General features: G+C 45.6%; 1 protein-coding gene across 1 annotated transcript in view; it reads right to left on the bottom strand.

Annotated features, from left to right (window-relative positions):
• Positions 1 to 13,816, bottom strand: part of USP33 (ubiquitin specific peptidase 33) — a 44,316-nt gene that overhangs the window by 27,454 nt on the left and 3,046 nt on the right. Inside the window, exons 2-4 of the mRNA XM_075832871.1 lie at positions 6,473 to 6,576; positions 5,276 to 5,329; positions 5,138 to 5,200 (exon numbers count right to left, since the gene is read on the bottom strand). Of these exons, the coding sequence (XP_075688986.1) occupies positions 5,138 to 5,200; positions 5,276 to 5,329; positions 6,473 to 6,553 (198 nt within the window). The 5' untranslated portion in view covers positions 6,554 to 6,576. The remainder of the gene's footprint in view (positions 1 to 5,137; positions 5,201 to 5,275; positions 5,330 to 6,472; positions 6,577 to 13,816) is intronic.

Genomic DNA, 13,816 nt, shown 5'->3' on the forward strand with positions numbered 1-13,816 from the left:
TAGCCCCTTTAAAGGACTGGCTCCAACTGGTTCCATGATGGACCGCTTGATCCGAGACTCGCTCCAAATTTGTGAGTGTCAAACACACCCCATGCATACAGCGCGTGTAGAGAGTAAAATTCCACTAAACCGCCATCAATGTGACCCCGATGTCGTTGGATGATCAGCTATTACGGATTATTGGACGTTCACAAAAAGGGGTGAAGAATCTTCAACACGAAAGTTCAAAATAAAGTCCTAAAACTAAAATCTGATCGTATAACTTTGCTTTATAACATTCTGGATTATTGGATTAAAGGAACACACACAGATTGAAAGGAATCAAAGAACAACATAAATCTCTGTTAAACAAGAACAGAAAGGAAGGATCTGTCACAAATACGGTTTCTCCATAATAACCAATTACGCACAGTTATACCTTGGAGAACAGATTGCACCACCACATGTACACAGCACGTTTCACCAGACGACCACGGATTATGGCACCGTGCCCGCCGAGCGTTTCTGGTACTCATCCGTTTACAGATCTCTTACTGCAAGCAACAACTTCCTAATTCCCAGCAATTCATGGGTACAAAAATACAGGGAATAGCTGCCTGTGCCATATTTCCAGTTATAGGAACATGGGGACATAGTAAAACTCAGTGACATGTCAGAAGTTTTGATTGGTGGGGGTCCGAGCACTAAGACCCCCACCGATCGCTAGAACAAAGCTGCAGGAGCGCTCAGGTGAGCGCTGAGCCGCTTGATTTCTGATCGTCTTTTTTCGGAAAACCGATATAGCGTTGTACAGACTCAATAGAAAGTTTATGAGCTCGTACACCGCTACATCGGATTTCCGAAAAAAAACAAAACGATCAGAAGCCGCTTCGTTTTAGCGATCGGTGGGGGTCCCAGTGTTTGGACCCTGTCTGCTTCTGGAAAAGCTGGACGACAACCAATATGGCCTCTGTTACAACTTCCACAGGGAACGGTATTCAGCTTTCCCAAGCCCCAGAGCAGCAAATATTTCTAGTTATTTAGTGATCTCATAACTAGGAAGATTTGCGTGTTAAAGGGGTTGACCCTAAACAACATTTGACACTCCAGCTATTCTCCTCTGACCTCACTCATTAAAAGGGGTCATCCCACGAAGGTCGTTCATTACCTATCCACAGGATAGGTGATAAAAGTCTGATCGCTGGGACCCGCCCACTGATTACTAGAGATTGAGTGGGGTGGTGGTCACAGATGTGCCCTGCTGCTCCATTCAATGTCTATGGGGCGGACAGAAGCAACGTAGCGCTACTCGCTGTATCCATCAGCCCTATAGACATTCAATGGATCATCACCGCGCATGTGTGATCACCGCTCCATTAAAACGCCTCCTCACTACAGATAGGTGATAAATGTCCTTCGTGGAACAATCCCTTTAATGAGGCATCTTTACCCACAGAAGTGGTGCTCGATGGAGGTTTTCTGTTTTGTGCACCTTTCTGGGTAAACTCCAGAGAGTTGTGGTCAATGATTCCTACTCTGAATGGTCCCCGGTAATAAGTGGTGTACCCCAGGGTTCAGTGCTGGGACCACTATTATTAACTTATTTATTAATGATATAGAGGATGGGATTAATAGCACTATTTCTATTCTTGCAGATGACACCAAGCTATGTAGTAATGTTCAGTCTATGGAAGATGTTCGTGAATTACAAGCGGATTTGGACACACTAAGTGTTTGGGCATCCAGTTGGCAAATGAGGTTTAATGTAGTTAAATGTAAAGTTATGCACCTGGGTACGAACAACCTGCAGCATCATATGTCCTAGGGGAGTCACTTGTTGAGAAGGATCTGGGTGTAATAATCTGCAGCATCACATGTCTTAGGGGGCGCTACACTGGGGGAGTCACTTGATGAGAAGGATCTGGGTGTACTTGTAAATCATAAACTAAATAACAGCACAATGTCAATCAGCTGCTTCAAAGGCCAGCAGGATATTGTCGTGTATTAAAAGAGGCCTGGACTCGCGGGACAGGGATGTAATATTACCACTTTACAAAGCATTAGTGAGGCCTCATCTAGAATATGCAGTTCAGTTCTGGGCTCCAATTTATAGAAAGGATGAAAAAATACAAAGAAGAGCAACGAAGCTAATAAGGGGCATGGAGAAGTCATTTGGAAAGATTAAAATAATTAAACCTATTTAGCCTTGAGAAAAGACGACTAAAGGGGGACATGATTAATTTATATAAATATATTAATGGCACAGATAAAACATATGGTGAAATCCTGTTCCATGTAAAACCTCCTCAAAAAACAAGGGGGCACTCCCTCCGTCTGGAGAAAGAAAGGTTCAACCTGCAGAGGCGACAAGTCTTCTTTACTGTGAGAACTGTGAATCTATGGAAAAGTTACCGCAGGAGCCGTCGCAGCAGGGACAGGAGATGCTGCAAAAAAGGTTTAGATAATCTCCTAGAACAAAAAAATATTAGCTCCTATGTCTTTTCCTATTTATAATCAGGTTGTCTTGCTGCTGGGACCTTCAGCGATCCGTTGTAATATGGTGTAGATTCCAGTGGCAAGAGTTCTATATCCTTGCAGCGCCAACACAGGAGAAATAAAGCATTAGACAGTTCTCCTAGAAATCAAAGAGCTGTCTGTGAAATGTAGAGAGGTACTGGGTCCTCCAGGGGGAGAGATGCTCTTTGTAGCCACTCTCTGCTCCGGCTAATAGAATACAGGACCCCCTCCTCTATGAGCTTAGAATTCCCCCAACACGCTATTTGGAAATTAATTTTCCAAAAAACTTTGCGGCCAGCGAATATGTGCTGTGGTCTAGGCACCAGACGACACATCCCCACGCTGCAATGACAACAATGGGCAGCAGAGGACACCAGTGACCACCAGCACCTATTAACACTAAGAGGGGATTTGTAGAAGAGGTTGCCTCACGCACAAGACCCCCCACCCCCACTTTCTTTGCAGTGTCTCTCCTGACAGGTCTATTTTAGTAAATACTTGCATTCCCCATGAAATAACACTTCTGGAGCGTCTTTTCGTAGAACTCTGCATTGTGAGGTCCCTCTGTTATTCCTCTTGGAAATGTATAAATACATTTTTATTTCATTGGGAACGTAAGTGTATACTAAAACAGACAAGTCGGGAGAGACAAAAGGTCCTCTGTGAAGTTCGAGCGGCTCCCGGTGATCCCGTACTATTGGAGGTACACTTTAAACGTGAACACCATTTTAGCTATAATATTACGGGAGGTACATCCAGGAGCTGATTTAGTAATAGTCATTATTTTCTATCAATGTTTTACTCCAGCTACCTGTATGTAAATCCCCACAAGATCTGGACATAAACACCAAGAAACATCACAGAGCGGCTTCGAGCTCTTAATTGACCTCGCGGGGTTTCTTGATAAAGGGGCAGCAACATTCTGGATCTCTGAATGCAATTACCTCGGTGGAAACTCGGCAACTGTGAAAAAGATCGAGCTGGTGAACTGCGGCACTAACAGACAAATTGTACACGATGGGGTTCCAGGCTTTGCTCAGTTCTCTGCTCATTACCTGCTGTTCCAAGTAATGTGAGTAGAAGGAGCTCAATCCCTGTCCTGTTCTTACCCAATACCAAGGGCTCATGTACAGAAACTGCTGAACGTCTATGTTCAAGTCCGTGCCGCAATTGCGGACAAGAAAAGGACATGTTCTATATTTTGCGGATCACTTCTACAGCCCAGACGCACATCCTTAAATATACGGAAGGATGTCCGTGGCCTATATAAATGAATGGGTCCGCAATTTGAACCGTAATTACGGATGAAAACTACGGTCGTGTACATGGGACCTAACAGTATATCCTAGGGATGGTAAGGAAAACTCCTTAAGGCCAGGACCTCACACAAACAGTTTTGATGCAGTTTTTGGCGCCAAAACCAGAAGTGGACGCATAAGGTAGGAAAGCTATAAAGAGAAGACGGATGCGTCGCCTGTCTTGTGTGCCCACTTCTGTGTTTGGTTATAAAAAAACTGAGCCAAAAATTGTGTGTGTGTGTGTGTGTGTGTGTGTGATCTTGGCCTAAAGGGGTTTTCTAAGACTCCGGTATTATTCTCTGATCAATGGGGCTCCAACTACTGGCACCCCACCAAGTAGCTGAATGTAGAGGGTGAAGTACTAGTTTCCTTCATTGTTTAAAAGGGTTGTGTCATAAAAACAACCCCTGTCCATATGTCCTATTAGGACACTCGGGACCCCTCTCCACCAGCTCTAAACAAGCGGCTCTCATTCTGGTAGACTCGAGCTCTTCTTCTATTACAAGGACAGCCTTTCACTTGAAAGGCCACCATTTAATACTACACTGTTCGTGTCTTGACCTGGCAAAATCATCTGTTTGCCAAGTGCGACCTGGGCTATCAGCTGATTGACCTAGGAACTGCAATACTGATAGGGGTTGTCTCTGATGAGACAACCCCTTTAACCAGGCACAGAGCCGTTCATTTGGTAGTGGCTGTCCCTAGCACTGCTTTGGTAGTGGCTATACCTAGTACAGCTCACCGTAGCTCAGTTCCATTCAAGTAAACGGGACTAAGCTGCAGTACAAGGCACAGCCACAATTGTATAGAGGGCGCTGTGATTCAGCGGCAACTTCATTCAGCCGATTAGCTAAAGGTGTTAAAAGTTGGACCCCCACCGATCAGATATTAATGGCTTTTCCTAAGCATACACCATCACTATATGAAATACATACATGATTGAAATCCTAATATCTAATCCTATAGGAACAGTCCCATAATTTATCCATTCCGAGAGCCACGGTTATCTAGGAAGGCATCCAGCCGGTAGACATACAGCATGTGCCCATGTGAAGGTGCCAATGCCTGTCTACACTACAATTCCCAGCAGCCCATGCTCCAAGAGTCAGGCCTGAAGCTGCAGAGCGAATGTAGATCACAATGCAAGGCCGGTAGATCAGGATGCAAACTCCATTGTGTATACAGTGGCACATGTTCAATAATGATAAACTGCAAAGACGGAACTTCAATTTGCTATTTGTATTGTGCGTAGGAAACTCTTCATACTCTGTAAGGGAGCTCTGCCTAGGTAGATGTTATGTTCATTGTAAACTCATATGTCATTTACATTCAGCAAGACTGACCTGAGAATGAGTAGTGCTATGGTCCACGTGAGACTCCCCGCAGCCAATATAGGAACAGCCATTCTATCCAAAAGAGAGTGAGAGTCACGAGACTGCGGAAATCATATAGAAGAAGAACATCGCAAGAATCTTACTTACCTCTAAACAAGCCCAAAGGTTTGGACCCTTGACTTTGCAGTGTTGACAGCTGCCCTGCACAGGATAACAAGGGAACAGACCGTTATAGGATGATAATGCTGAAATGTCACCCCCACAGCTGAAAGGATCTGCGGCGCCGGGGGCCTAAACATCACCCAGCTCCCAACCAAAGAACTGCAAAGATGCACATCCTGCCGTTTCCAGTAGAGGATAGAAATTTTAATATTAAAGATTGATGTGGGACTGAATTAAGATTTCTGAGCAGAAAAAGCAGGAAGTTGCTTACATTGCTGGAAATGGGCACTCGTGGGAAAGCCTGCACGCTCAAGACAGCTGGACTGCGAAATGCGTCAGTTGATGGGCACCCGCTGTGTACACATGGGTGAAGGCCGGGTATGTATCTGGCTGAACCCTTGCAGAATTGTAATCCCAGAGAATATAGCGATACCTCTAAGGCACACAATTGCCTTAAACCTCAAAATTGTCACATGGTCCTAACTACAGACAGGTCTAGGAGCCAGGACAGGAAAGCAAGCGGACACCAATGACTGAGGCTTTAGACATGATAAAAAGTCTCACTGAAATCTGAGCAGTTTACGTTACACTTGCTGATTAAAGGCAGCGTCAAGTGACGCCAATTATTTGATATTTGTTACACGAATGGCTGTGAATGCTGCTAAATACTAGATATTATTCCTCCTCCTCTTCAACCCATAAGTGTGATACACTTCTAGAAACGCTGCTGTGTAGATGGTAGAATTACCATGTAGTCAGCTCCAACAATACCCGCATAGAAGTCAACCAAAAACAGTGCCCCCATAGTAGCCCCAGCAACTGTTTAAATAATAGAATCCAAAAGAGTGCCCATGGAGTAGTTACAGCCATATCCAATGTGTGCATGGTAGCCGCAGACAGTCCCCATATAGCAGTTATAGCCATATCCAGTGCCCGCTTAGTAGCCGCAGACAGTCCCCATATAGTAGTTATAGCCATATCCAGTGCCCGCTTAGTAGCCGCAGACAGTCCCCATATAGCAGTTATAGCCATATCCAGTGCCCGCTTAGTAGCCGCAGACAGTCCCCATATAGTAGTTATAGCCATATCCAGTGCCCACACAGTAGCCCCAGCGAGTCTTCATACGCTGATGGACAGCAGATTCATACAAACGTCTCTGGAGGAAGAAAGATGGATACTCACGTGTGATTTCTGAATGAGCTCTTCTTTGGTCACCTCACCCACAGACTCTAGATGGGGGCAGTCACATGCCAAGGAGGACATTTTAAAGTCCACAGCCTCTTGTTCTGCAAAAATGTTAACAAAAAAAGTTATATATTGGATAAAGCAAATAGCTTGTGACGCTACAGATGCCCAAAGACGCAAAGACCCGATCACACAACTGTTCCCACATTTTTCCTCACTAATGGGACAACATCGAGAACAGATAGGCTGCTTCAATAAAATAATATTGCCATGGAAATACATTCTGATCACAAGGAGAGTCAGTACAGGTCAAAAAAATCTGCAACGTCTCACTGGACCAATTCTCAGCGACTGCAGGTAAATGCTGCCAAGATAGTGATAAAGACCCTATCCCAAATAAACAGAACAGATTTCCATTGGTCAGCTCAGATTGGATGGTCACCTTTATCAGTATAAGTTGTTATTGTTGTACTGGTCTTATAATTGATATGTCTAGTGTATAAAAAGAAACAAAACTTTGCACTAAAATCCCAAAATCACCAGAAAATAAGTATAAAGGATCTGTCAGCACTCCTGTGTGGTGTAGTATAGAGGATCTGTCAGTTCTCCTGTGTGGTGTAGTATAGAGGATCTATCAGTTCTCCTGTGTGGTGTAATATAGAGGATCTGTCAGTTCTCCTGTGTGGTGTAGTATAGATGATCTGTCAGATCTCCTGTGTGGTGTAGTATAGAGGAGCTGTCAGCTCTCCTGTGTGGTGTAGTATAGAGGAGCTGTCAGCTCTCCTGTGTGGTGTAGTATAGAGGATCTGTCAGCACTCCTGTGTGGTGTAGTATAGAGGAGCTGTCAGCTCTCCTGTGTGGTGTAATATAGAGAAGCTGTCAGCTCTCCTGTGTGGTGTAGTATAGAGGATCTGTCAGCTCTCCTGTGTGGTGTAGTATAGAGGATCTGTCAGCTCTCCTGTGTGGTGTAGTAAAGAGGATCTGTCAGTTCTCCTGTGTGGTCTAGTATAGAGGAGCTGTCAGCTCTCCTGTGTGGTGTAGTATAGAGGAGCTGTCAGCTCTCCTGTGTGATGTAGTATAGAGGATCGGTCAGCTCTCCTGTGTGGTGTAGTATAGAGGATCTGTCAGCACTCCTGTGTGGTGTAGTATAGAGGAGCTGTCAGCTCTCCTGTGTGGTGTAATATAGAGAAGCTGTCAGCTCTCCTGTGTGGTGTAGTATAGAGGATCTGTCAGCTCTCCTGTGTGGTGTAGTATAGAGGATCTGTCAGCTCTCCTGTGTGGTGTAGTAAAGAGGATCTGTCAGTTCTCCTGTGTGGTGTAGTATAGAGGAGCTGTCAGCTCTCCTGTGTGGTGTAGTATAGAGGAGCTGTCAGCTCTCCTGTGTGATGTAGTATAGAGGATCGGTCAGCTCTCCTGTGTGGTGTAGTATAGAGGATCGGTCAGCTCTCCTGTGTGGTGTAGTATAGAGGATAGGTCAGCTCTCCTGTGTGGTGTAGTATAGAGGATCTGTCAGCTCTCCTGTGTGGTGTAGTATAGAGGATCTGTCAGTTCTCGTGTGGTGAAGTATAGAGGATCCGTCAGCTCTCCTGTGTGGTGTAGTATAGAGGATCCGTCAGCTCTCCTGTGTGGTGTAGTATAGAGGAGCTGTCAGCTCTCCTGTGTGGTGTAGTATAGAGGATCTGTCAGCTCTCCTGTGTGCTGTAGTATAGAGGATCTGTCAGCTCTCCTGTGTGGTGTAGTATAGAGGAGCTGTCAGCTCTCCTGTGTGGTGTAGTATAGAGGAGCTGTCAGCTCTCCTGTGTGGTGTAGTATAGAGGAGCTGTCAGCTCTCCTGTGTGGTGTAGTATAGAGGAGCTGTCAGCTCTCCTGTGTGGTGTAGTATAGAGGAGCTGTCAGCTCTCCTGTGTGGTGTAGTATAGAGGAGCTGTCAGCTCTCCTGTGTGGTGTAGTATAGAGGAGCTGTCAGCTCTCCTGTGTGGTGTAGTATAAAGGAGTTGTCAGCTCTCCTGTGTGGTGTAGTATAGAGGAGCTTTCAACTCTCCTGTGTGGTGTAGTATAGAGGAGCTGTCAGTTCTACTGTGTGGTGTAGTATAGAGGAGCTGTCAGTTCTACTGTGTGGTGTAGTATAGAAGAGCTGTCAGTTCTACTGAGTGGTGTATTATAGAGGATCTGTCAGCTCTGCTGTGTGGTGTAGTATAGAGGATCTGTCGGTTCTCGTGTGGTGTAGTATAGAGGAGCTGTCAGCTCTGCTGTGTGGTGTAGTATAGAGGATCTGTCGGTTCTCTTGTGTGGTGTAGTATAGAGGAGCTGTCGGCTCTCCTGTGTGGTGTAGTATAGAGGATCGGTCAGCTCTCCTGTGTGGTGTAGTATAGAGGATCTGTCAGCTCTCCTGTGTGGTGTAGTATAGAGGATCCGTCAGCTCTCCTGTGTGGTGTAGTATAGAGGATCTGTCAGCTCTCCTGTGTGGTGTAGTATAGAGGATGTGTCAGCTCTCCTGTGTGGTGTAGTATAGAGGATGTGTCAGCTCTCCTGTGTGGTGTAGTATAGAGGAGCTGTCAGCTCTCTTGTGTGGTGTGGTATAGAGGAGTTGTCAGCTCTCTTGTGTGGTGTAGTATAGAGGAGTTGTCAGCTCTCCTGTGTGGTGTAGTATAGAGGAGATGTCAGCTCTCCTGTGTGGTGTAGTATAGAGGATCTGTCAGCTCTCCTGTGTGGTGTAGAAAAGAGGAGCTGTCAGCTCTCCTGTGTGGTGTAGTATAGAGGAGCTGTCAGCTCTCCTGTGTGGTGTAGTATAGAGGAGCTGTCAGCTCTCCTGTGTGGTGTAGTATAGAGGATCTGTCAGCTCTCCTGTGTGGTGTAGTATAGAGGATCTGTCAGCTCTCCTGTGTGGTGTAGTATAGAGGAGATGTCAGCTCTCCTGTGTGGTGTAGTATAGATCATCTGTCAGCTCTCCTGTGTGGTGTAATATGGAGGATCTGTCAGCTCTCCTGTGTGGTGTAGTATAGAGGAGATGTCAGGTCTCCTGTGTGGTGTAGTATAGAGGAGCTGTCAGTTCTCCTGTGTGGTGTAGTATAGAGGAGCTGTTAGCTCTCCTGTGTGGTGTAGTATAGAGGATCTGTCAGCTCTCCTGTGTGGTGTAGTATAGAGGATCTGTCAGCTCTCCTGTGTGGTGTAGTATAGAGGAGCTGTCAGCTCTCCTGTGTGGTGTAGTATAGAGGAGATGTCAGCTCTCCTGTGTGGTGTAGTATAGAGGAGATGTCAGCTCTCCTGTGTGGTGTAGTATAGATGATCTGTCAGCTCTCCTGTGTGGTGTAGTATAGAGGAGATGTCAGCTCTCCTGTGTGGTGTAGTATAGATGATCTGTCAGCTCTCCTGTGTGGTGTAATATGGAGGATCTGTCAGTTCTCCTGTGTGGTGTAGTATAGAGGAGCTGTCAGCTGTCCTGTGTGGTGTAGTATAGAGGATCTGTCAGTTCTCCTGTGTGGTGTAGTATAGAAGAGCTGTCAGCTCTCCTGTGTGGTGTAGTATAGAGGATCTGTCAGCTCTCCTGTGTGGTGTAGTATAGAGGATCTGTCAGCTCTCCTGTGTGGTGTAGTATAGAGGATCTGTCAGCTCTCCTGTGTGGTGTAGTATAGAGGATCTGTCAGCTCTCCTGTGTGGTGTAGTATAGAGGATCTGTCAGCTCTCCTGTGTGGTGTAGTATAGAGGATCTGTCAGCTCTCCTGTGTGGTGTAGTATAGAGGATCTGTCAGCTCTCCTGTGTGGTGTAGTATAGAGGATCTGTCAGCTCTCCTGTGTGGTGTAGTATAGAGGATCTGTCAGCTCTCCTGTGTGGTGTAGTATAGAGGAGCTGTCAGTTCTCCTGTGTGGTGTAGTATAGAGATGTCAGTTCTCCTGTGTGGTGTAGTATAGAGGATCTGTCAGCTCTCCTGTGTGCTCTCCTGACATCTATTTTAGTAAATACTTGTATTCCCCATAAAATAACAATTCAAGCACCTATGCATTGTGGTGTTCCTTGGTTATTCACCCTGGAAATGCATGAATAAATTGATAATTGAGTGTTACTATTTATCTTGCCAATGGGACAGGTCCTACACATTAACACTATCAGCAGGGATTGGAGTCACAGTTTGTAGGGACATTATCAAGTTAATTTATTCATACATTTCCAGGAAACTCACATTTCAGAATAATGAATATAGCAGTAATGCCATTTAGTATAGGGTCCTCTTAGAGCCCAACGTGGGCCGTGTAAACGAGTGCCGATCGACAGGACAGCTCGTTGGTCGGCGCTCGTTTGCTCATTTCACAAGGAGCTCTGTATGAAGACGAGCGCACGTTACTCCGATCGCTCGTCCCCAGACATTTCCATCATGTCGGCAGCACATCCTCATTTACACAGAGAGATGTGCTGTCGACAACAATAATACTTCTTGTGATACGTTCAGTCGATGAACGAACATTTGCACAGAGCAGTAATCCGGAACAAACGCTTGTTCGCTGATAATTGGCCGGTGTACGAGGGACCTTCGCGTCCGCAGGGGGTATGGTAGTAATTTTGTCTCTGTTTTCTTTGCATTGCAGATTAGCACCTGATCATTTATTTCACTTTGCAGCAGGTGTTGACTAACTTTGTCTTTTGCATCATACATTTCCAGGAGGAATAACAGAGAAAACTCACAAAGCTACATTGCTGGATCTGAGCAGTATCACTCTGTGGACTCTTTAGCTGTTCAGTAAATAATATACAATGAATAAATAATACCGCGGGCGGCGGCGGCGCTGGTAAGAGGCAGCATTATCTATCTAGAAAACAGGGTACAGCTTTAAAATGTAACCCTATTCACATAACACCCAACAGTCCCTTTTGAATGGACAGTCCCTACTTCAGACCCACAATCCCTCTGATACACCCGACTTTAGGACCTTATGAATAATATGCTGTTCCAGAAAGTGTCCGTCTGGTTCCTAACGCCATATTAGCCCCCACATTTTATAGCGGATTTTTGTGGTAACACGTGAATGAAATATTAAAAGTTGCGTCACCTACTCATAAAATGTCTTCATAAGTTGTGCTTTTCCCCCACCCAATCTATAACAAACGCTGCGGGACCGGGGCGCACGTAAACAATTGCGGTGCAGTGATGGAGGCGGCGGTCACGTGACAGGTGACGCTTAGGGCGAATCAGATTGTACAGGCACATACAAGCGCCGTACAAGTAATAGCTTTTATATGCACGCGCAGCGTGGACGCAGCACTCATGTGATACATCAGAACCGCCTGTAAATACAGGTAAAATCTGTACCTAAGGCCTCATGCACACGGCCGTGCCCGTAATAACGGCCCGCGATTGCGAGCACGGCCGGCCGCCGACTGCTGCATTTTCGTGCAGTGCTCCCATAAAAAGTATGGGAGCACAGGCAATAAAAATCTAAAAGTAGGACATGCTCCATAATTCCCGGCACGGTTCTACGGCACGGACACCCTTCCGTAGCGATACGGAAAAGTGTCCGCAGACAATAAAACCGGCGGGTCTGTAATTGTGGACCGTATTACGGTCGTGTGCATGGGGCCTCATTCTGCGGTTTTTTTATGCATTCTTAGGTGCGGTTTTTACATTTTGATGCGGAAATATGTGCGGTTTTATGCTGCGGATTTTGGTGCATTTAAAAAAAATAACAAAGTTATCAGATAGAATTCGCAAGTGGAAACGCAAGATAAATTGACATGCTGCAGATTTTAAAATACGCACCGCAGGTCAGTTTACATACGGAAAAAATCTGCGACGTGTAGATGAGATTTCTTTGAATCTCACTTACTTTGCTACGGATTTGCCGCAGGAAAACATGAATGAAAAATCTGCATGTAATGCGTATCATGTGCAATTGGCCTAAGGGTATGTGCACACGACAACGCCAATTACGTCTGAAATTACGGAGCTGTTTTCGGGCGAAAACTGCTCCTGAATTTCAGACGTTATGACATGTGCAGGCGTTTTTCGCGGCGTCTTTTACGGACGAAATTGGAGCTGGTTTTCATTGGAGTCAATGAAAAACGGCTCCAATTACGTCCCAAGAAGTGACAGGCACTTTTTTGAGGCGGGCGTCTTTTTACGCGCCGTCTTTTGACAGCGGCGCGTAAAAAAAAAAAAGCCTGTCTGCACAGAACATCGTAAAACCCATTGAATTCAATGGGCAGATGTTTGCAGATGGTTTGGAGCCGTATTTTCGGACGTAATTCAAGGCGTAAAACGCCTGAACTACATCCGTAAATAGGGCGTGTGAACATACCGTAACACTCACAGGAAGTACCAATACCTGTAAGGGTGTTTTCACACATAGCGTAAACTCTGCAGATTTTGCGATTTTTGCGGAAGAAAAGCCAATTTCAGGCTGTAGCGGTCACATGGGATGAAACATCATCCAAGTAGGCCGGGCTGCACCGACAACGGAGGGACGCGTCGCCATTACTACAACCTAACACTCACAGAGGTACTAGTACCTATAAATCAGCCTTAGCAATCACTGAGTTCTAGTCCACGAATAGGACCAAAGACGACCGGTGCCAAGAGCAGGGAATATTTGGGGGGTTTCTCCCTTGAATATTAAATCATTCATATTGGGGTGCAGCGCTGTAGAACATATATAATGACATACAATACGTGAACATTTACTGTACAAAACATAACCAGACTGATTCTTGTGCGGCCGCACCGCCTGGAAGCTGCTGAGCACAGGCCGTACGTATATACTCCGTCAGCACCTAGCTGGCAGCTGACCAAGGCGTAATAAATAATGTACAGGGCACAGAGGCCCGGCAGAACGAGATAACGTATCGACCTCCATACTATCTGACATATGTAATGGAAGCGGCCGCTGCACAACAAGAAGTAACAGATCATTACCGTCTCACCACCAAAGTCCCGGGCCGCAGGCTATAGCAGAGCCTTACACACCGATTTATATACTACAAATTACCCACAATGCTCATTCTGGTAAATACATATAACGCAAGGACGAGCAAATCACTGCAGACTGTAGAACCCAGGGAGGAAGGACATTGCTAAACAACACGATTTCCAAAAAGTAGCGATTTTTCTGCAACTGTCCTGTGAACCGAGATAAAAAGGGGTGGAGTCTGTGTTAATTTGCATAAAATTATGCCGTTTCTGGATCATTTCCCAGCTGGAAAAGGGGTGGGGCTTATAACGTCCCGCGGCTTTGGATTCAAATGTTGAAGTAGAAAATGAAGATGATCAGGGAAATCCAATAATGAGAACCCCTATTATTATTATAGGACTATGGACACCAATGTGGAGGTCCTGCTCAGGACTTCATCTAATA

The sequence above is a fragment of the Rhinoderma darwinii genome, chromosome 7 (assembly GCF_050947455.1).
Source record: "Rhinoderma darwinii isolate aRhiDar2 chromosome 7, aRhiDar2.hap1, whole genome shotgun sequence".
Lineage (NCBI taxonomy): Eukaryota > Metazoa > Chordata > Amphibia > Anura > Rhinodermatidae > Rhinoderma > Rhinoderma darwinii.